At 51.8% G+C, this 23,595-nt stretch overlaps 1 protein-coding gene across 1 annotated transcript in view; it reads left to right on the top strand.

Annotated features, from left to right (window-relative positions):
• The window catches only part of XXYLT1 (xyloside xylosyltransferase 1), a 159,369-nt gene extending 137,740 nt beyond the window's left edge, over window positions 1-21,629 (top strand). The window contains exon 4 of the mRNA XM_084871699.1: window positions 20,076-21,629. Within this exon, the coding sequence (XP_084727825.1) occupies window positions 20,076-20,472 (397 nt within the window). The 3' untranslated portion in view covers window positions 20,473-21,629. The remainder of the gene's footprint in view (window positions 1-20,075) is intronic.
• Window positions 21,630-23,595: the final 1,966 nt, after the last annotated feature.

Genomic DNA, 23,595 nt, shown 5'->3' with positions numbered 1-23,595 from the left:
ACAGACACAGCTTTGCGGTCACAGACACAGCTTTGCGTGCACAGACACAGCTTTGCGGTCACAGACACAGCTTTGCGTGCACAGACACAGCTTTGTGGCCACAGACACAGCTTTGTGGCCACAGACACAGCTTTGCGTGCACGGCCACGTTTGAGGAGCTGTCGCTTACCACCAGCTGTTGTCTACGACAGTGGTCGGCAAACTGCGGCTCGTTTGCCCTTGAGTGTGGCTCTTCCACAAAATACCATGTATCCTAATTAAGTTAATAACAATATACCTACCTATATAGTTTAAGTTTTAAAAATTTGGCTCTCAAAAGAAATTTTAATCGTTGTACTGTTGATATTTGGCTCTGTTGACTAATGAGTTTGCCGACCGCTGGCCTGAGAGAAGGCCGAGAGGGGCGTGGAGGAAGCTCGGGGGTTGCTGGGGAGACTTCCTGGAGGGGGGCAAGGGCGGAGCCTGTGCACAGGGGGCCCCTGCCCGGTGGAGGAGCAGACGCCATGGGGAATGCATGAACGGACACTGGGTCCCACACACCCAGTGACGGGCCGACTGCGCCATGGTCAGCACGGAGCTCCCTCCTGAGACGTGAACATGGATGCCCATGGAGGAGGAGGACCGTATGAAGCATGAAGAGCTTCGTTTGGTAAAAGTCTCCCAAGATCCCACAGGGAGCCCGGCTCTGAGCAAGGTGTCGGGGAGCCGGAACCGGTTTGGCTCAGTGGATAGAGCTTCGGTCTGCGGACTGAAGGGTCCCAGGTTGGATTCCGGTCAGGGGCATGTTCCTTGGTTGAGGGCACATCCCCAGTAGGGGGTATGCAGGAGGCAGCTGATCGATGTTTCTCTCTCATCGATGTTTCTAACTCTCTATCCCTCTCCCTTCCTCTCTGTACAAAATCAATAAAATATATATATTTTTAAAAAGGTGTTGGGGAGCCGTCACCTTCTGTGTCAGCAGCCGGGCGTCTGTGTCTGTGTCTGTGTCTGGCCGGAACGGGCCACCAGGAGGCCTGGTTGGGCCACGCTGGGTCTGCTTGCACGTGGGCAGGTGTGTGTGCGCTCGGGCACGGAGCCAGGTGACTGAGGAGGTGGAGGCCCCATGGGGAGGAGCGCAGAGGACGCGGCAGGCCGTGGGCGTGGATGCGGGCAGGAGCAGGGTGCCGGTTCCCACTCTGCTGGACGGGCTTGTTTCTTTTCTCCTTTGCCTCCTCCCCCAGGCGTGTCCACAGCCGAGGTTTCTCCTGGCTTTTCCTCTGGCTGAGACTGGAAACGTGTGGCCTCCCCAGCAACACACCCCACGGGTTCCTCGTGGGGCAGAGAGGGGAGCAGCGGGGGACCCGCCCCCTTGGGACACTGGGGTGTGGGCTGAGGGCCTGCCGGGTGGTGGGCGAAGGTAAGCGCCGGGTTCTTTGATGTGGTCCGGCGCAGGCACTCGTTCCTCAGTCGGCAGCCCCTCGGCGGAGCTGCTTGGGGAGAAAGGCAGAGGGGGCCCAGGAACCCGAGGGGGGAGGCTGCCCCCAACAGCCGGAGAACTCCGGAAGAAGGGGTCCCGTGCCAGCCGAACTGCTGTTATTTCAGAGGGTTCTAGCGACTTTCCTCAGGGAGTGGCTGTGCTAGTATCTGATGTTCATGCCAGCTTTGATCTGGTTTTTACAATTCCACTTCACCTTCACTCAAATCCCAGCTGGCGATTGTGGTTAAACCCACACCCAGAACTCCCAGAGAGAGCAGAGAAGTCCTGGCTGAGTCCAGTGGCCGATTCCCTCTTATGCACGTTCTGCCCGGGCAGCCCCCGCCTGCCTGTGTGGACCCCTGAATAGAGCGCTAGGGCGGTGAAGGGGAGGGTCGTTCTGATTCTTTTCTGCCTTTTTAGGGAGCCCCCGGGCACGGCAGAGATTCTGGTAAACTGTCTGGAAGGCATGGAGAATAGATTTGAGTAGAACAGGTCCAGGGAGGGACTAAGGGATACATACACTTCCAGCTTGAAGGGGAAAACATCTCCCTAGGAAATCAGCACAACACGAGGATGCTCCGAGTTACCCGCCCTGGGTGAGGGAGGGCGGTGGCCATCTGGAAGGAGCAGGGGGAGGCAGGTTTGCTCCACGTCATCCGGGAAGAAGGCAGTGTGTGCAGGGGCCACGCAGGCAGCGTCTCACCGCTGTCCCCTTTCCCATCTCCCTGCCTGGTCCTGTGCTTGGAGAAAGGACACAGAGCATGGCATATCCAAGCTGGGAAGGCCTCCCTGTTATACCGGTGGGAAAGGACACTAACCGGGTGAGTGGCCTGGCCAGTGTCATCGTGCAAGTCAGAGATAACGATTAAAATAGCTGCTCTATTTATGCTGTTTCTGGAGCATGCTGCGTAGAAACCCAGCTTGGAGCTCCGTGTCTCCTTCATCCCTATGTCCATCCGTGGTCCTCAGGTCCTGGTCCCATGCCTGCTGCATCTCCCCATCCTGCACTTCCCTTCATTCTCAGAACACTGGCTCCCTAGTCTCCACAACAGCCTCCAGCGTGTCCTGCTGCTCCCAGCCCTCCTACCCCAGCCAGTGACCTTCCTCACACAGAAGCCACCTTGCTCTAACCCCATTGTTACTCTCATCATCAAGGTCAGTCTCCTGCCCTCCCTCACACGTCCCTTCCTGGTCTGGCCCCTGCCCACTGCCCATCTCGTCTCCAACAACGCTGGGCTCTCTCATCACCACCTCCCCTCTTCACCTGCCTGACTCTTCACGTCTGGGCTTAGGCGCCACTTTCTCCAGGAAACCTTCCTTGGAGCCCCGAGACTGGGTGAGAAGTCTCTGTTGGGGTCTCAATGCTCCCCATTATTGTGCTATCCCCGTGGTCGGCAAACTGCGGCTCACGAGCCACATGCGGCTCTTTGGCCTCTTGGGTATGGCTCTTCCACAAAATACCACAGCCTGGGCGAGTCTATTTTGAAGAAGTGGCGTTAGAAGAAATTTAAATTTTAAAAGTTTTCCAAAACTCAATCAGGAAGAATCTAAAAATCTCAATAGACCAGTGACTTGGGAAGAAATTGAAACAGTCATCAAAAAGCTTCCAGCAAACAAAAGGCCAGGGCCAGATGGCTTCACAGGAGAGTTTTACCAAACATTCAAGGAAGAACTAAAACCTATCCTCCTCAGACTATTCCAAAAAATTCAAGAGGAAGGAACACTTCCAAACTCCTTCTATGAAGCCAGCATCACCCTAATACCAAAACCCGATAAAGACAACTCAATGAAAGAGAATTACAGGCCAATATCCCTCATGAACATAGATGCCAAAATCCTCAACAAAATTCTAGCAAATCGGCTCCAGCAGAGCATCACAAAGATCATACACCATGACCAAGTAGGATTTATACCAGGAATGCAAGATTGGTACAATATCCGCAAATCAATAAACGTGATACATCACATAAACAAGTTGAAAGATAAAAATCATATAGTCATATCAATTGATGCAGAAAAAGCATTTGATAAAATCCAACACCCTTTCCTGATAAAAACTCTTAACAAGGTGGGAGTACAAGGATCATACCTCAACGTAATAAAAGCTATATATGATAAACCCACAGCAAACATCATACTCAATGGGCAAAAACTAAAACCATTCCCTCTAAGAACAGGAACAAGACAGGGATGCCCACTATCGCCACTCCTCTTTGACATAGTACTGGAAGTACTAGCCATTGCAATTAGACAAGAGGAGGAAATAAAAGGCATCCAAATTGGAAAAGAAGAAGTAAAGTTATCCTTATTTGCAGACGACATGATATTGTATATAAAAAACCCAAAAGACTCCATTAAAAAACTAATTGGCTTAATAAATGAATTTGGCAATGTAGCAGGATACAAAATTAACACCAAGAAATCTATGGCATTTCTATACACCAACAGTGAGTTTATAGAAACAGAGACTAAAAAAGCAATTCCATTTACGATCGCACCAAAAAAATTAAGATACCTAGGAATAAACTTAACTAAGGAAGTAAAGGACCTATTTGCGGAAAACTACACGACACTGAAAAAAGAAATAGAGGAAGATGTAAACAGATGGAAGAACATACCATATTCATGGATTGGTAGAATCAACATCATCAAAATGTCCATACTTCCTAAAGCAATCTATAAGTTCAATGCACTCCCCATTAAAATACCAACGGCATATTTCACTGACCTAGAAAGAACTCTCCAAAAGTTCATTTGGAACAATAAAAGACCCCGAATAGCCACAGCAATCCTGAGAAAGAAGAGTAAAGTAGGAGGTATCTCAATACCAGACTTCAAACTGTATTACAAAGCCACTGTTCTCAAAACAGCCTGGTACTGGCACAAAAACAGACATATAGATCAATGGAATCAAATCGAGAACCCAGATATCAACCCAAATCACTATGCTCAATTAATATTTGACAAAGGAGGCACTAATATACAATGGAGTCAAGACAGTCTCTTCAATAAATGGTGTTGGGAAAATTGGACAGATACATGCAAAAGAATGAAACTAGATCACCAACTTACACCATACACAAAAATAAACTCAAAATGGATACAGGACTTAAACATCAGACGGGAAACCATAAAAATACTTGAAGCATCCACAGGCAACAAAATCTCAGACGTATGCCAAAAAAACTTCTTCACTGATACTACCCCTAGTGCAATGGAAGCTAAAGAGAAAATAAACAAATGGGACTACATCAAAATAAAAAGCTTTTTTACAGCAAAAGAAACCATCAACAAAACAACCAGAAAGCCCATTGTGTGGGAGAACATATTTGCAAATGTTACCACTGATAAAGGTTTAATCTCCAACATCTACAAACAGCTTATACAACTAAATAAAAGGAAGATGAATGATCCAATTAAAAAATGGGCAATGGACCTAAATAGAATATTTTCAAAAGAAGACAGAAGGAAGGCCAAAAAGCATATGAAAACATGCTCAAAGTCACTAATTATCCGAGAGATGCAAATCAAAACAACAATGCGGTACCATCTCACACCTGTCAGAATGGCCAACATCAACAAATCAACAAACGACAAGTGTTGGCGAGGTTGCGGAGAAAAAGGAACCCTCGCGCACTGCTGGTGGGAATGTAGACTGGTGCAACCACTGTGGAGAACAGTGTGGAGTTTCCTCAAAAAACTGAAAATGGAACTCCCATTTGACCCAGTAATCCCACTTCTAGGAATATATCCCAAGAAACTTGAAACACCAATCAGAAAGGATATATGCACCCCTATGTTCATAGCAGCACAATCTACAATAGCCAGAATTTGGAAACAGCCTAAGTGTCCGTCAGCAGATGATTGGATCCAAAAACTATGGTACATCTACACAATGGAATACTATGCTGCCATAAAAAAGAAGGATTTCTCATCATTTGCAGCATCCTGGATGGAATTGGAGAACATCATGCTGAGTGAAATAAGCCAATCAATGAAAGAGAAACACCACATGACCTCACTCATTTGTGGATAATAAAGAACATTATAAACTGGTGAACCATAAGATAGATATAGAGACAGTATATGAACAAGTAGACTGTCAAGTTACAGTGGGGACGGGAGGAAGATCTGGGGGAGATAATAGATCAACCGAAGGACTTGTATACATGCATATAAGTGCAACCAATGGACACAAAACTCTGGGGAGGGAGGGGATGTGTGGGAGGGAGGGAGGGGGTAAAAAAAAAAATCAATAAAATATATTAAAAAAAAAAATAAAAAAAAAAATAAAAAAAAAATAAAAGTTTGGCTCTCAAAAGCAATTTCAATCGTTGTACTGTTGATGTTTGGCTCTGTTGACTAATGAGTTTGCCGACCACTGTGCTAGCCCATCTTTTACCTCCAGGAATCATGATTGCCTGTTGTCTGCAGGCCCCCACCCCTTCCTGACTCTGAGCCCCCAGAGGGAAGGAGTCATATTGTCTTTCTCATTTGGCTTTGTCTCCCAGGGCCTAGAGAGGTACTTAGCGTTGTAGGTTTTCAGTAAGTATTTCTTGAATTACTCATGTGCCAGGCTCTCTCCTGGTGCTTGGCATATAGTGTCTTATTTAAGCCTCATAAAAGCCCTAAGAAAAGATTTCACTCTTTCTGTCCTACAGGTGACCACAGCTCAGAGCGTTAAGTCACTTGGCTTTGGCCCCACCCCCAGAAGGTGCAGCCCTGAGGTGGGAGCGCAGGCCTGGCAGCCCAATTGAATTGTGTGAACTCCCCCCTGCAGGTCTGTCTCCTCTGCTGAGGCCCTGGCATGCCTAGAGACCAAGAAGGCGCCTCAGTTCCAGTGATGGGCTTGGAGGAGCAGCTGAGACTCGGCCACCTCCTCCGAGCTGCTCATTCTCCGAACCAGACGGTTCCCGTAGGGCCCAGGTAGTGCTGCTTCTGGGTCCAGCCCAGCAGGACTGTGCTCTGAGCCGGCCTGTCAGCAGGACCGTTTGTTCTGTGGATTTTATTTCTTTTCTTCTTAAAAAGAAAATAAAGGCAAAGACAGCACCATGGAGGCTTCGGGGATGCAGAGCAGCCAGCTGTGAGGGGACGCCAGGTGTGCTGGGGACGAGCTGGATGTTTGGGGGGCTGGCGGTCAGGTGTGCTCTGTTTATAGAAATGACCTCTAAGGCAGCTGCCCCTGTGTATTGGCCTGGGTGGCGCAGAGGTGAGGAGAGGCTTAAAAAGTCGCAAAGGGTCTCTCCGCTTCCTGGGTGTCCTGGAGGTGCAGGAGGCACGGGCAGCACAGGTGGATGAGATGACGGCCCTGGGATGGAGGAGGAGGCTCGCCCACCCAGCGGCCCTGGGTTGCATTCCAGCTTTGTGCTCCCAGTGGCTGTGTCATCACCAGAGACCTGGGTGCATGGACCAGCCCATCGGATGGGCAGAGTGAGCCCAAGGGTCGCAGTGGTCTGGCCACAGTGGCTCACAAAATGGCGGGGCTTGGTGGATACCTGGAAATGGATTTTTGAGACAAAAGCAAATAACTAGAAAAAAAAAAAAGATCAGTACTTGCTCACACACTGGTGCTAATTTAAAGAGAGGTTAATTATTGGAGTTCAATGATCACTCCGGGCATTAAACCAGAGGCTTTCAGAACAGAAAAGGATGCCAGGGCTGGTCGATCCTTTAACAGATGGAGGAACGGAGGCCCTGGGGAGGGAAGTGACACGTCCAAGCTCAGCCTGATGGCGTGTGCCGAGCCAGGTGAACTGGCTTCAGGGCCCCTGCCTCCACGTCTGTGTTTGCCACAGAGAATCCACACTGCTTTTCGCAGAACGTGACGTGCCCACAGCTTCCTGAATCTCCTCTGATTGTGTTGAACATTTTACCTGCGCTGTCTCATAACAGCCTCCCTCAGCCCTGTTTCCACACGGGGAGCCTGGATGCAGGGAGCTGGAGGACCTTTCCCCGGGCAGTAAGCAGAGGACCGGGCTTCGAACCTGGGCAGTGTGCTCCCAGAACCCGCATCCTTAGCCCCGTCTCGCACCGATATGTTCTTCGTGGCGATGGAAAACAAGTACACACCTGCCTCCCCCGCGCCCGAGACTGACCGCTACTCCCCAGGGCTGGGAGGTGGCAGAGCTGGGCCCTCCCTCCTGGCACATTAAACGCTAAACATGCTGCTTCAAGGAAGCGTTTCCCAGGGGCCTCTCCTTCCCCCACCCAAGACGGTGACAAAGTGAGAAGGTGCAGTTAGCAGCATAATGTTCATTTAAAACGTTCAAGTGGCTATGCTATCTATTTTATAGCCATTTTCAGACAAAATGAAATCGTTGCTACTCTTACGGTTTTTTGTTGTTGTTGTTTGTTTGGTTTTTTTTTTTAACCTCTTTATAAAAATAACTAGAGGCCTGGTGCACAAATTTGTGCACAGGTGGGGTCCCTCTGGGTGGCCTGCAGGAATCAGGTCGAAACCCACAGTCCAATGCAGCCTGCAGCTCCTACCTACCGCTCCCACTCATCCGGGCCCCACTGTGCTGCTATGGGCTTGCGCCTCCCCAGTAGCGCCAACCTGCCATGAGCCCTGTGTCTGGCGCCCTCCTGAGGATACTGGCCTGCAGGATCGGGCTGAAACCTGCTCTCCGACATCCCCCGAGGGGTCCCAAATTGCAAGAGGACACAGGCCAGGCCGAGGGACCCCACCAGTGCACGAGTGGGGCCAGCTGGCTGGGAGGGACGCAAGAGGTTGGCCAGCTGGCCCTGTGGGAGGGCACCAGGGCATGTCCATCTCGCTCAGTCCTGATCTGCTATACCCCAGCAGCACGCTAACCTACCTATCGGAGCATCTGCCCCCTGGTGGTCAGTGCATGTCATAGTGAGCGGTTCAGTGGCCTTAACATATCATTAGCATATTATACTTTGGTTGAACAGTTGACTGGTCACAGGGCAACCAGACACTTAGCATATTAGGCTTTTATTATATAGGATAGAATTGCTTTTTTCTTTGATTATGTCCTTTGGGCCAGCAGCATCAACATTACCTGGGAGCTCTGAATAAGAATCTGCATTTTAACAAGATCCCAGGTGATTCCCTTACACCTGAGACCCGAGAGGTGCAGCTGCTCATGACAGGCTCCTGAGAGGCAGGGCTGTGTCTGACCCGCTGCTGTCTCCCATGGTGCCTTGCTCTGGGCCTGACAAATGGAAGGTCCTCAGTGTTTGTGTCAATTTGGCAATCACTATTTTTTACCTTCAACTGAGCCCCCTGCCACCGATGTTTAGGACAGTGCGCAGGGCAGCTTAGGTGGAATGCCAGAGCTCACAGTATTTTTCTGGGCTTAAGAAGTAGCATTAATTGCTGCAGCTGGGTTGCTCTTGTGCTGGAGCCAGCCACGCCCAGGGAGTCTCTCCAACGTCCCACTCCTGGGCCGGAGCACACCCTTTTGTGAAGCTGAAGGGCACGGGGCTGGATTGACTGAGCTTGATTCCGAAGGACACAAGGTTAAATTCCACACATAGCCCTCCCCATGACCCTACGCACACGCCTGTGCTCTGCTCACTGTCCCGGAAAGCACCCGGCGTGTGTCCTGGGCACTCTCTCTGTGCCCCAGCGCCAAGGGGCCATTGGGGGCAGCGAGCCAATTCTGAAGGTGACTCTTTCTGGCTTTGTCATCAGCCTGATGCAAGTCCCTCCCTCAGCCTCGGTTCAGGGAAAGGTCAGGATTGTTGTACCACAACTGCATGTGGTTCCTCACAGGCCCAGCCCTCTGGCTAAAGGCCCTGTGGTCTCTTGGTGGGGTCCTGGGGCTACCACCACATCGAGCTGCTCTCCAGCAGTGAGGTTCAGGCCCCTGTGCTTGGAAGCCAGGGGGTCTTTCAGGGCCGGTGTTGGGAAGGGCCTGTCAGGAGGGCTGCAGGCACCCCTGGACCAGGCTATCATTTGGGCCCTTCATCGCTAACCTTTGTCACACGCATCTCATCACGGAGGGGCATCTCATCACGGATGGGCTGGTGGGGCCAACTTTCCTGTCTTGCCTTCTCTCCTCACCTTGGCTCCCTCCAGTGCAGACCTGTTGGCTCCAGCTCACAGGGCCCAGGGCACAGACTCCCCCAACTGCGTCTCTGAACTATTGTGTCACCACCTTCATCCAACAGTCCCCTCTTCCAAATGTCTTTCATTTATTCTTAATCCACCCATTCATTCGTCCGTTTGAAACATAACAGTTCTCAAAGGCCCACTGTGAATCAGGCGTTCTGAAAACAAAGATGAAGAAGACACATTCCTGTTCTCAATACCTGGGTACCCAACTCCACTCACGCCCTTGATACTTGTGCACATTCTTTCTCTCATTGTTTATTGATTCCCGGTTGTGTTTCCCAGGGCCCTTGTACACCATTTCTCTTTCTCAGCCTTATTTGTACCCCAGCTCCTCTATCTCCACAGATGACTTTACCTCTTACTTTCCTGAGATTTCAAGTTCACCCAAAATGAGCTTTTCCAATATTCCTAACTCCCACCTAGGACCTCTCTGTCCATCCTCCAGTCTCAGAAGTGTCCCAGGACTCTCCTTGTCTTGGCAAACTCTTTGCCTGGCTCTGGGACCTTGCTTTATATCTCACTCCCACCCTATCCTCACCTATAACCTAGAGATAATGGTACTACCCTCGTTTGTTTGTAACAAACTTTAAATGAGTTGCCACACTAAGGGCCTAGCACATAGTAAGAACTCACTATATATTAGCCATTATAGTGATTCTAATTCCTCCACAGTCCCACCCTACTGTTCTCCCTACATCTCTTCTCTCTTCAGTCTCCCCTCCTCAGGCACTCACCTTCCTTTCCCTTGGCATATAGATGTGCTTAGCCATCCCCCTGCCTACTCTTGGCTGCGAGGTGCCACCTGCCTTTCTTGTCTCTGCTCCCTCCTGTGCATGGCGACCCAGTGCTAAGTGCTCCCCCCACCCCTCCTCAGTCTCCATCAATCATATTCTCGAAGGTCTCGTGGCCTCCTGCAGCGTTTCCAAGTTCCCACCCTCTGCACCATTCAGCATTGCCCTAATCTCTGGTGCGGTGAGGTGCTAGGGTGGGGACAGCCCGGGAGCCAGGAGAATCCAGGAGATACTGATGCTCCCAACCAGCTAGAGGGGCCCCAGAGGTTCCCAAGGGGCTGACCGTGGAGGACAGGGCATTGTGGTCAGAGGGTCTCTGACTCAGTTCCCTGTCACTGAGAGAGTGCCTCTTGGTGGTGAGGGCCGTGGGCGGGGCGGGGCAGGGGGCACAGAGTGGGTGGCTCCTATGGGATTTGAAGAACTCTGAGGCCAAGGTGAGTCCCTCGTTGTGGTCATTGAAATTACTGAGGGTGCCCCTAGGGGTGGAGCAGAGAGGAAGAAGGTATGCGTGGTGTGCAGAAGTAACGAACAAGTGGTCAAGGAGGCATCCAGGCTGATGATGAAGCTGTGGTAGATGGTGGAGACAGCCTAGAGGTGGTCTCTGCATCCCTGGGGGCCAGGGCAGTGGGACAGGACGGTCTCCCCTTGGTGAAGGGAGGGGCCAGAGTTCTCGGTACTGTCTGGGTTGTCAAATGAGAGGCAGAGGATGGACAGTTGGTATCAGTAAGAGGGTTTGGAGGACAGCATCTGGGCGGAGCAAGTGTGGGGATCCACTGGACTGGAAGTAAGGGGTTAGGAGAACTCTGGGTCACAGGCGCGGGGGACCAGAGGCGGGAGGGGGCACAGTGGGCCTGCAGGTCCAGCAGAGGGTGCGTGCAGCTCCTCTGGGTTCCCACAGCAGAACCTGAGACTGACTTGGCCACACAGGCCGTCACTGTGGGGGACAGGAGATTCTGAGGTCCTGCATCTTTCCCGGCTACTCTCCCAACAGCCCCTAAATATCGGAACTCCCCAGAATTCTGTTGTGCCCTCCGTGCCTGTGACCTGTATCCGGCCACCCGCTGGGCTTTTCCATGTTGCTGTTCTTGCTGGCACCTGTTCAAGACTGAACGTGTCATTCCTCTTTTCTTCCTCCAGCCTTGCCGTGGCTGTTAGTGGCTCCGCCATCCTTGTTGTAAGCCCCTCTGAGCTCCATCTGCCTGAACGAACCTTTCAGTGCTTCTTCCTCCATCATCCTGTCCTCTGTTCATCCCCGGTGCCTCCCCATGAGGCCCTCCGGGGCCCACACCTGGTCAGACTCACAGCGCTCCAGAGCTGGTGGTTGTGGGATTGAGTGATGGCGAACTCCCAGCATTCACAGCTCTGGGGCAGCAGGTGTGGGAGGAAGCCCACGTGGCCAAGGTGTCCAGGCAGGCTGGGGAACAGCAGACTGGGTGACACGCTTGCTCCCTGGGTGCGTGAGAAGAGGATGATGCTTTAGAGAAGGGCTCCACGCCCCTCCGGAGGGCATGGGTGCAGCCTCCTCCTGGTTCTGGCTGTGCCGGGCATGGTCAGGCTCATCAACAGCCCTTCCAGGAGGCAGTGGAGAAAACAGGGACTGGGGGCAGTTGGTGGCCACCAGGTTTCAGAATTGGCCAGGCCATCCCGTGGCAGGTCAGAGGTCTCACCCACAGGGCAACCAGTCCTCCATGCCCAGGGCAGTCCCAGGCTTTACAGAGGCCCACGGAGATGGGTGGCCAGAGCTGTGTGGCGTTGAGGATGAGACAGACAATGTGGGTCACCTTCACTGCTCTGGACTCCCTGAAGCAGGAAACTATGTCGAAACAGAAACCTCACAAGCTGGCTGGTTGGACGAGGGCTGGTCTCCGAGACACCACCACACCCCGAGAGGAGCCTGGGCAGGGTGGGGCGTTTGGCCTTCTGGAGCTGAGCATCCCCGGTGAGAGTCGGGGCCACTCCTCATGGGCATGGTGCTGGGCAGGGCCTGGCCTGCATTTGCTCCTGGAGTTTCATCACAGCTGCTGTGGGAACCGGAGGAACCACACAGACCCCCGGCTGGACCTGCAGGCCCACCGCCCTGTCCCAGCAGGGTGTCTCCTCTCTATCCCCATGCTGAGCATGCCGAGGCCCTGAGAGGCCCCGCCTGCGGGTTCCAGATGCAGACCCTCTTCGTCTCACTGGTGGTGGATCAGCATCGGGGTCTCATCTCCTCCCTGCACTACCCCTTTCTGGGGGCATGTTCTTCTCGCCTTCAAACCAGTTGGGTCCAGTAGGTGCTCCATTGAACATTGGGTTACCGCAGACTGATTTCTTCTCTCAGCTCGGCGTGCTCACCGGTGTTCCAGCAGGTCTTCCTAAGAGCGGGAAGTCAGCAGTTTGGCCTTCCGGGCACCTCTGCTGGCCGGCCAGTGCGAATCTAAGTGTCTCTTGGCTCTGGGAAGCTGTGGTTCCATGAGGGGCTTCTCTCGGTCCCGCCACTAACACTCTGTGTGACTGGGGGAGCAGTTCTGACCCTCTCTGACCAGCAGAGCTTGAGACCCAAGTCTGCTTCAGGCCTTGCGAACAAGAGATCCCACTAAGGGTCAGTTGTGACTCTTGGACATTTTAAAACTTTGCACTCGTGCCACCACTCAGGCAGCCTGTGCCCTTCCCGGTGCGGTACCATGGGGCAGTGGGTCCCCAGAGACAGAAGTGCCAGTGTCCATCCCTCAGCACTGCAGCCTCCGCCCCAGCAGGACCGTGCCCCAGGGCCATGGCTCTGAGACCAGCCCGTCACCCAGATGTCCCCACACCCTCCCAGGACCTGGGGTGGACAGAAAACTGCACGGCCACCCTGCTTTGCTCCTCACTCCTGGGGCCTTCCTCCCAGAGGACAGGAAGACAGCCTCCCCCCTCCCCCCCCCCCCCCCCAAGGCAAACAAGCGCTAACGGGGCTGGCACCATCATGGGCTCAAGGGAAACAGAGCTTCCGGATTCCGGCCTCACTGATTAGACGGATCCGAAGCCGTGCTTCCTCGGGAGGCCCGGCCGTGCTTGCTCAGGAGTGACTGCTCTCCGCCGGTGAACACTCGGCTAAGCCTCGGCAAGGTGTGCTGCCCACAGCATTGTCTTCATAGACCTCAGACCTCAAACAGGGCCTTCTGCGCCCGAGAGCCCGCGGCTGGAGCTCAGCCGGAGTGGGCACAGGCTTCCGGATCTTCGCCGGGGAAACCTGTGCCATTGCCCAGGTTCAGTGTGGATCCCCATCCTCACTCTTCCCTCTGAGGAGGGAGCGTGGGAAACTCTGAGCCTTGGGAGCTGAGAAACGTCAACCCAGGAGGGAAAAAGCATGAGGAGACATGAAGGGCCTCTGGTCTGGAGAGCGGGGAGGAGAAGGGGACTCTTCTTGGCAATGTGAGCGCGTGCTGGAGAATGGGAGCTGTGGATCCTCTGGCCGGGCCTCTGGCTGGGAGACCTGTTGGAGTGACCTTGGAAGTGATCGTCAGGGAAAGACCTGAGGGGGAAATGACTTTGCTTTTCAAACTTATTTCAAATACCCCTTTTCAGAAAGATAGTTTCTTCATGAATACTGGTTTCTGGTTTTTAATAGTCTTTTTGACCATTTTTTACCATTAATTTTCTTTCATTCTCCCCCCCCCCACTTTATTTATTTATGTATTTATTTATTTATTGTCTAAAGTTTTACATATGTCCCCTTTTTCCACTCCCACCCCCCAGCCATTCCCATCCTAGGCAAGCACCCCCTGCCCCAGTGTCTGTGTCCATTGGTTATGCTAGTATGCATGCATACAAGTCCTTTGGTTGCTCTGTAACCACCCCCTCCCCTGCCATTTGTCTCCGGATCTATTCTTGTTCATCAAATTATGTGAATCATTATATCCCACATATGAGTGAGATCATGTGATAATTATCTTTCTCCGACTGGCTTATTTCTCTCAGCATAATGCTCTCCGTGTCCATCCATACTGTTGCAAATGGTAAGAGCTCCTTTTTTTTTTTATAGCGGCATAGTATTCCATTGTGTATATGTATCACAGTTTTTTAATCCACTCATCTGCTAATGGGCACTTAGGCTGTTTCCAAATCTTAGCTATTGTAAATTGTGCTGCTATGAGCATAGGGGTGCATATAGCCTTTCTGATTGGTGTTTCTGGTTTCTTGGGATATATTCCTAGAAGTGGGATCACTGGGTCAAATGGGAGTTCCATTTTTAACTTTTTGAGGAAACTCCATACTGTTTTCCACAGTGGCTGCACCAGTCTGCATTCCCATTCGCAGTGCACGAGGGTTCCTTTTTCTCCATATCCTTGCCAGCACTTGTCGTTTGTTGATTTGTTGATGATTGCCATTCTGATCAGTGTCAGATGGTATCTCTATTGTTTTGACTTGCATCTCTCGGATGATTAGTGACTTTGAGCATGTTTTCATATGTCTCTTGGCATTCTGTATCTACTCTTTTGAAAAGTGTCTATTTAGGTCAGGGGTCTTCAAACTACGGCCCTCGGGCCACATGCGGCCCCCAGGGGAGTCTGATCCGGCCCGCCAGGTTTTTTGGGCAGTGAGCGCAGCCGAGGTGTTACAGTAGGAATTAGTAGTTCATATAGTCCGGCCCTCCAGCTCTCTGAGGGACCATGATCTGGCCCTCACTTTAAAAAGTTTGAGGACCCCTGATTTAGGTCCTTTGCCTATTTTTTGATTGGATCGTTTATCTTCCTTTTGTTAAGTTATATGAGTTCTCTCTGTAAATGTTGGAGATTAAGCCCTTATTTGAAATATCATTGGCAAATATATTCTCCCATGCAATGGGCTTTCTTGTTTTGTTGATGGTTTCTTTTTCTGTGCAGAAGCTTTCTGTTTTGATATAGTCTCATTTGTTTGTTTTCTCCTTATTCTTCATTGCCCGAGGAGCTATGTCGGTAAAGATATTGCTACGACATATGTCTGCTATTATGCTGCCTATGGAGTCTTGTAAGATTTTTATGGTTTCCCATCTTATGTTTAAGTCCTTTAGTCATTTTGAGTTTGTTTGGTGACCTATTTCATTTTTTTGCATGTATCTGACCAAATTTTCCAGCACCATTTATTGAAGAAACTGTCTTGACTCCATTGTATACTCTTGCTTCCTTTGTCAAATACTAATTGAGCATATTGATTTAGGTTGATTTCTGGGTTCTCTATTCTATTCCATTGGTCTATATGTCTGTCCTTGTGCCAGTACCAGGTGGTTTTGAGAACTTAATATAGTTTGATATCTGGTATTGTGATCCCTCCAACTTTGTTCTTTCTCAGGATTGCTGTGGCCATTCAGGATCTCTTTTTTTTTATTTTTTTATTTTTTTATTTTTTTATTACAGATGAATTTTTGGAGAGTTTGTTCTAGATCTTTGAAATATACCATTGGTATTTTAATGGGGATTGCATTTAATTTTGGGATAGTATGGACATTTTAATGATGTTTATTTTACCGATCTATGAACATAGTATGTTCTTCCATTTGTTTATGTTTTCCTCTATCTCTTTTTTCAATGTCCTGTAGTTTTCCAAGTACAGGTCTTTTATGTCCTTAGTTAAGCTTATTCCTAGGTATCTTAATTTTTTTGGTGCAATTGTAACTAAGATTGTTTGTTCATTTCTCTTTCTGTGAGTTCATTATTGGTGTATAAAAAGGCCATAGATTTCTGGGTGTTAATTTTGTATCCTGCTTCTTTGCTGAATTCATTATTAAGTCTAGTAGTTTTTGATGGAGTCTTTGGTGTTTTCTTTATATAGTATCATGTCATCTGCGAATAAGAACAGTTTCACTTCTTCTTTTCCAATTTGGATAACTTTTATTTCTTCTTCTTGTCTGATCGCTATGGCTAGCACTTTCAGTACTATGTCGAACAGGAATGGTGAGAATGGGCATCCCTATTTTTGACGATTATTAAGTAGGACATACTTGATGTAAAACATTTAGAAAATCCACCCTTATAACTGGAAGATGGGCTTGAAGATTTTTCATGTGTGTTTTCCCAGTAGGCCTCATTGACTTCTGAGCAGACTTAGCGTTTACGAGGGGGCATGGGCTTGTTTGGCAGTTGAAGTTATTTCTAAAAGGAAAGAAAATGTTCCCCCTCTAGTGTGGTCTGCAGGTGACCATGGGGGGTGGAACAGGGTGACCATCGGGGGTGGAACAGGCCCAGGTCCAGATGAGGAGGCAGGGCAACATGACTGGGTTGCAGGTGTGGGAGGTTGATCAGAGAAGCTTCTGGAAGCTCCAGGACTCAGAACCAGATACTGCATTCATACAGAGGTCTCCCGCAGCCTCGGCATGTCACAGCAGTGCCCTGTGAGTACGTACGGTGGCTCTAGGCACCCTTTGACCCGCCTCAGAGTGGTTCTCGGGTCCGAGCCCCGAGGCTGTGGAACGTCAGTGGCAGTGGCATCATCTGGTGGCTTGGACCCCGGTGCCCTGGTCTTGAGGTGTGCCTGCGAAATCCAGAGAAAAGATTGAAGTCTAAGCACTGCTCCTTGGAACCTGAGCTTGTGGCATCTGAGGGAAAGATGAAAGAGACCTGGAGATGAGGAGCCCGGGATTCAAGTTGGGGCTCTGCCCCTGATGCACTGAGCACCTCTGCCCTCCCCGTTCGGATGCTGGCAGTGAGGTTGCTGTGCTGCTGGAGCAGAGCTGGGGTAGAGGCAGTAAGAGGGCTTCGTAACCCTGATCTTGCTGCAGCAAGTGAGAAGTCTCTGGTCCCATTCCTTGTGGTCCCATCCCTCGTGGTCCCTGTGTCATTCTCTCTGCCTCAAGGCTGTCACAGTTCCTCAACAAGAACCAGCGGACATGGTGGCCAGAGAACCCCACCATTCCTCTAAGTAGCTGCTGTTTTTGTGGGTTCATTTTGGGGTAGCAGGAATGCTTTGAACAAGGGCAGCCTGGACATGATCCTCTGCTTAGAGACTCATCGGTTTATCTTCAGGCGGTGTTTCTGCTCCAGCAGATGCCCCGAGCAGCTTGCATTTCTAATTTCCTGTCCCTTCTTTGCTTCGCCTTACAAATCACAATGTGCCAACGCCCCAGACCTGGTTCCCTCTGGATTTTGTTATAAAATGCCTCTTGGTCCTGTTCGAGTGGCCGTGCCAGGCACTCTGTTCCCAAGGAAGCTATGGTCCCGCCTGGAAGAATGTTCTGTCCCCTCTCTCTGCCGCGGGCCCCTCTCCCAGGCCCACTAAGTGCAGGGTCAGGTGACCCTTGCGTGGGCAGGGAAGATGGCGGGAGCTTCCCTGCTGAGGTGGGTGAGGGGCCCGGGGATGCAGTGGCCTCCCTGCACCCCAGCTTGCTCAGGAGTAAAAACCCTTCTGAACCAGCTAGGCACCCTCTGGGGGGTCCCTGCCTCTCTCCACCCAGATGGACCCGGCAGTGGGGGGGCTGCGTGCCCGTGAACCCGCAGGTCTCTGCAGCTGCTGCCCTGTGTTTTGACGGCTCCCTGCCCCGGTTCCAGTCCACATTGAAGGCTGTGCAGCCTGAGCCACACCGACCTTTCCTCATTCCCTGTCCGTCACGGTTTTGTCCCTGAAGCCCTGTGGTTGGGGCGCTGTGCGAGGTGGTCCTGGGAGACCTCACAGCCTGGGGGTGGTGGCGGGGGGGGGGGGGCAGGGGTGAGTAGAGGTTGACTCGCCCCACACCTCATCCCACCGGCTCCCTGGGAAGGAAGGAGGTGGGCTCAGTGGTTGTGAGGTGTCCAGGGGTTCTGCAGGCACCGCTCTGCCTCCACTGTCCTTGAACCCTCTCCTCCTGTGAACGCTTCTGTCCTCACCCTTGGCGTGATCCAGCCCCCGGATGGAGGGTTCCTCCTCTGCTGTGGTGGCCCATGTCTGTTCGGTAGGATTTTAGCTGTTTTGCAACCTGGAGCTGACACGTTCCATTTGGAAGAAATACGGTCAGAGGAGCAAACCGTCGCCACGATGCCATCTGTGCAGCTGCAGCGGCGAGAGAGGCTCCCGCGGCTCCGCGGGCTTGGGAAGCTTGTTTTTGCCAAGGTTTTTATCACCAGGCAGGCGCCAGCGCCAGGTTCCACTCAGAGTCCATGATGGCGAAGCCCAAACAATGAACCTGTGTGCTCTGCGTGTGAGAATGTCCGAAGGGAATGCTTTTTTCCTCACCGGGATCCAGCTCCGGCGCCCTTTGTGATATGCGAGACCTCAAGGAAGGTCTCTCCGTTCCCAGACCCAGAAAAATATGTTAGAACAAGAAAACGGCCCGCTCTGGCCCACCAGGGCCGGGTCTCTGGTTTTCCTTCCACCGCGCCATGCGCTTCACCACGCAGACCCCACCCTCCCGACTGGTCTGGTTGGGGAAACGCCAGGAGAGCCAGCGGGCGGCATTTCCAGGTGGGGAGCAGAGAAAGGGGAGGCGAGGGGTCTTGGCAGGATGCCTGCCCCACCCTAAGGATTCTCTCGGGAAGTAAAAGCAGGTGAGGTGCAGTGCGATGCTGAGCACTCCCCTGCCCCATGCCTGCCCCTTGCCCGCGTCAAAGGGCCCCCTCCTTCCTCCAAACCGCTGACCCCTCTGCTGAGACGGCACATCCGGCCTCTCCCGATGCCCACCCTGGCAGCACACAGGGACTGAGATTGGGGAGGTTGGAGAGCAAAAGAGCCAGCGCTCTGATCATGTCACTCCTGAGTCTGCCCTTGCTTCTCCAGACCAAAGCCTTTGAATGGAGGACCTGGCAGGGTCTCCTGGTTCTCGCCTCCCCTGAACTGTGGGTCTGGACTGGATTTCTAAATCTGCCTAGAGGGAAATGGACATGGAGGTGACAGTCCCTCTAAAGCCAAGGCTGACTTTCCCTAAAACATGGGTAGGAGTCCTGAGCCGCTTCAGGCCTCCACCCTTCGCCCAGCCTGATAGATTGTCAGGCTCGGGGCCCTAGAGAATGAGGCTGGTTCTAAAGCAGAAATGATTTTGTTTCAGGCTGTGCGTAGCTTCCTACGTCTTTACCAGGTCAGCGCTCAGAATCGTCTCCCCTTCCTCCTCTCTCCTCTCCTTTTCAAGATCACAGACAAAGACAAGAGGATAAAAAGTTCCACCTGCATTGTTACTATCGTAAGAAGTGGACTCTGGAACCAGATGCCTGGGTTCAGCCCTACTTTATAATATATATATATATATTTAAATTTATTTTAGAGAGAGGAGAGATAAATAGAAACATCAATGATGAGAGAGAATCATTTATCAGCTTCCCCCTGCATGCCCCCTACTGGGGATCGAGCCTAGAATCGAACCGTGACCTGGTTCATAGGTTGGTGCTCAGACACTGAGCCACACCAGCCGGGCTAGCCCCTACTTTTGCTGCTTACTAGTTGTGTGACTTTGGACAAGTTACCGAGCCCCCTCTGGGCCTCTGTTTCCCAGCTGTGAAGTGACTGTCATCTGGCAGCGCCCGACTCACAGGGTGTGGTGAGGAGGGACAGGCCCGTCGGGTGCAGTGCCGCTGCATCCCCATCGATGCAGACCTGAGCGTGAGCGGCGATGCATCCTGTGGAAGTGGAGGATGGCGGGGAGACCTGAGGCTTGGCACCAAGAGACTGGGTCCAGGTCCCAGCTCTGCCATGTGCCTGGGACAGGGTACAGATTCGGAACCTCAGAGGCCTCGGTTTTCATAGCTGGAGAGCTGGGCTGAAACCCCATCTCCCGCCAGGGTGGCGGTGCTGGCAAACTGCTTCCCCCCCACCAACCGGCTAAGTCTGTTCTCTTTCCCCTTCTCAGGCACACATTCTGGCAGTTCCGCCAGGAGAACCCCAAGACCCGTGTTGGGGGCCCGCCGCCCGAGGGGCTCCCCGGCTTCAACAGCGGGGTGATGCTGCTGAACCTGGAGGCCATGCGCCAGTCCCCGCTCTACAGCCGCCTGCTGGAGCCGGCACGGGTGCAGCAGCTGGCCGACAAGTACCGCTTCCGGGGCCACCTGGGGGACCAGGACTTCTTCACCATGATCGGCATGGAGCACCCCGAGCTCTTCCACGTGCTGGACTGCACCTGGAACCGGCAGCTCTGCACCTGGTGGCGGGACCACGGCTACAGCGACGTCTTCGAGGCCTACTTCCGCTGCGAGGGCCACGTCCGGATCTACCACGGGAACTGCAACACCCCCATCCCCGAGGCCTAGGTGCACCCTCCCCGCCCTGCTCTCCGGCTCTGGGGGAGGGGCGGGAGCAGTGCCTCTGGGACAGGCCCCGGGGGTGAAGGCACCCCTGGAGAGGCCCTGCGGGGAGGCGCTCTGTGAGCAGGTGCTGCAGCTCTCCCTCCCGCGGCCGCGTCCTGAGGCCACTCGGCGGCCAGTGGCCTGCACATCGCTGGTGCTGGGGGACCTTTCCTCCCAGGGACAGGCATCGGGAAAGGCAAGCACCCAGACATCTTCCCGGGGGCCAGGAAGCCGGTGTTTGGAGAGAAGGAAGGGAAGGAAAACCCTGCCCTTTGCCTTCAGCCCCTAGAGAATGAAAATCCTTTTTAAGAACAGGTCTTCCTTGGACAAACTAGAAATGGATTTTAAATGGACAGGCTTCCATTTTGAGAGAAAGGACAAGCAGAACGTGTGCAGCTCCCAGGGAGCTCTGAGCCAGTGGCCAGAGCTGGCCCGGGTTCGAAGCGTTCACACGACGGCGACCTCTCACGCGTGCCCCCAGGAGGCTGCGCGCACGCCCCGGATGCTCCCGTCGCCCGCTGCAGGTGCAAAGTCCGCCGCCCCTCTGGGGAGGGCCTTCAGTGCCCGCGGCGGCCCTCACCCCAAAGCTGGTCTCATTACACGGCCTTCGCAGCTCTCACCTCCCCGCTGCGTCACAGACCTCTGTATCCCGTCTTCAGCTGGGCCTGCTCCAGGGGACGTGACTGTGCTCGGAAATCAAATCCGTCATCAAAGAACGGAGGCCGGCCACCTCCGAGGGCGTGCCGGGGGCTGTCTGGGCCGGGAGGACTCCTGCCAGCCAGGAGCCCGCCGTGCTCCCGTGTGACCACGTGGCTCGGACGGCTGGTGCTCTGAGACCCGTAAGCATTCCAGTGTCCGTGTAAAACATCCTCCTCCGGACGTTCTCTCTGCGCAGGTCAGACCTGCACCTCAGAAGAATTCAGGCTGTTTTTAAAGCCCTTCTTTTAGGGAGTTCGAGCTGCACACAGGAAACTCCTCGGGGCCCATTGCGCAGCGTCCAGCTGAAGTCCAGCTTGGGGAAGAAATGTTGCTGGATTTTCATTTTGTTTTATTTCAGTTTTATTTACTTTTTTATGTCCTTCCGTCGTGAGTGAGAATAGCTAATAAATAATCTCCACGAACACAGTGATTGATGTTGTTTGTGCTGTGCTCACAGTTTTCCGTTACACGAAGGTCCTGTATCGAAACCGAGGGGAATCAGTGTGGCTCAGACTCCCTCTCGGCAGGACTGAGCTGAGTGAGAGGTCCCTGAGGGCTAAGGGAGAGCATGTCTGGGAAGGAGCGGGAGGGTGGTCGTGTTTACATCGAGAATCATTTTATTCTGGGTGTTGGCAGGCCCTTCTGCTCCTGGGAGCAGAAACAACTGCATCCTTCCTCATTCTCCTTCCCCACACGGTCCCCTGACATCGTCCCCTGAGGAAGGGGAGCGCATTTCTCTCCTCACTCGGCTCCGACAGCATCGGTCTGCTGCCTATTTATAGCTTTCAGTCATTGACTGCCTGCTGTGTACCAGGCAGTGCATTGGGGATTTATATACACCATCAGTAATACTCATGAGTACCTCATGAAGGTAATTAAAATGCTAAATTTACTGTAAGAAAATAATGAGCGATGTGGACAGAGAGTCATCGTCACAGCTTTTTTTCTTCTATAATAGAAAGAATTGGGACCAACTTAAAATGTTGAATAGGGAGGAGATAAATAATGTATGTTACATCCACATAATGGAATGCTTAGGCAATAAAAAGCATATTTTTGAAGAGTATTTAATGTACTGGAAATCGTTTACAATGTGCTATGAAGTAACGAATAGAAAATATAGGTAATATGTATAGTGTGTTCCTAATTTTATTTTAAAAATCACATGTGTGTATGTGTGCATATATAAAGAGAGGGCCTATTCTGCTTTGCTTTATTAGTTAAACTCTTAAAAAAAAAACACACACACAAAAAACACACACACGTGTTTCAAATACCTTATTTTTTTTTTAAACCCCAATTATTTCAATGGGGGGAAAAAAGTGGATAAAATGCTAGAGCATTAGACTGACAATAACAAAGGTATTTTCCCTGAAATAATTTCAATAATTAAAGTGTTTCTGTAGCTCCAAGTGTCTTTTATTGCAAAGGAAAAACAATAGTCTAGTTGCTCTAAATGGCAAAAGCCAAATAAGTTTTCCGTATTTATTTTTGACATCGCCAGCTCAGGCGTTGTCCCCTCCGCCGTCACCAGTGGGCTTGGCCTTACAGCTTCATGGTGAGAAGCACGGTAACCCCACAGGGAACCCAGTCAGACCAGCAAAGCCACCGCGTCTGCCGGGCTTTCACGCCCAGCCTTCCGGCCGATCCTGCAGTCTGGTTCCTGATCGGATCCTGTTACTGGCAAGGCTGTACTCACGTAGTCACTGTGCTGCGCTTAATTTCCCTCATAAAAACGTCACTGGAGAGCATATGCCTTAGCAGCCAGGAAAGGGAACATTTCTGGGGAGTGGGATTAAGATGCTTTTTATCTTCATCGGTATTTATCAGTACTTCTCTATTTCCTACAGTGAATATTAATTGCTTTAATAAAAAATACATGCTATAAAATTTTAGTGACCCGCCTTTCTCCCAATTACAGGTAAGTATCACCCTGGCCACGTTACAGCTTGCGGTTGGCATGGTTACCACTTCCCCTGAGGAAACATAATCCCAGCGAAGTAGGCTCTGGGTTTCCAGCCTTCCCTATGGATGCCCCCGTTCTCTAAGCACAAGTGGCCTCTAATAGCATTTGCAGACTCTGCTCTCACTTCTGAGACCATCGTCTTTTGTGTGTATACAAACAACGATGGCCTTTGGAGAGCTCATGACTTGTGGACGGGATTCATTATTGAGTATGTGTCAAAACCAAGCTGCAGCATCCCCTGCAGTAGCATCTCATCAAGCCAGGAGTGGCGTGCTGGCTCAGCGGGCCCCCAGCCTGCGTGCCAGGCGTCTGTGGGTTAAGGGAGCAAGTGCATCTGTGACTCAGCCTCTGCTAAAATGAAAGGCCAAACTTCTGCTCGTTCTAACACCCCCTGGCCTCCTGGCTGACCTCAGCAGGGGCGG

This window comes from Pipistrellus hanaki (genome assembly GCF_964339955.1).
Source record: "Pipistrellus hanaki genome assembly, chromosome: 2".
Lineage (NCBI taxonomy): Eukaryota > Metazoa > Chordata > Mammalia > Chiroptera > Vespertilionidae > Pipistrellus > Pipistrellus hanaki.
The sequence above is the reverse complement of the archived record's forward strand: the minus strand, read 5'-3'. Positions and strand labels throughout refer to the sequence as shown.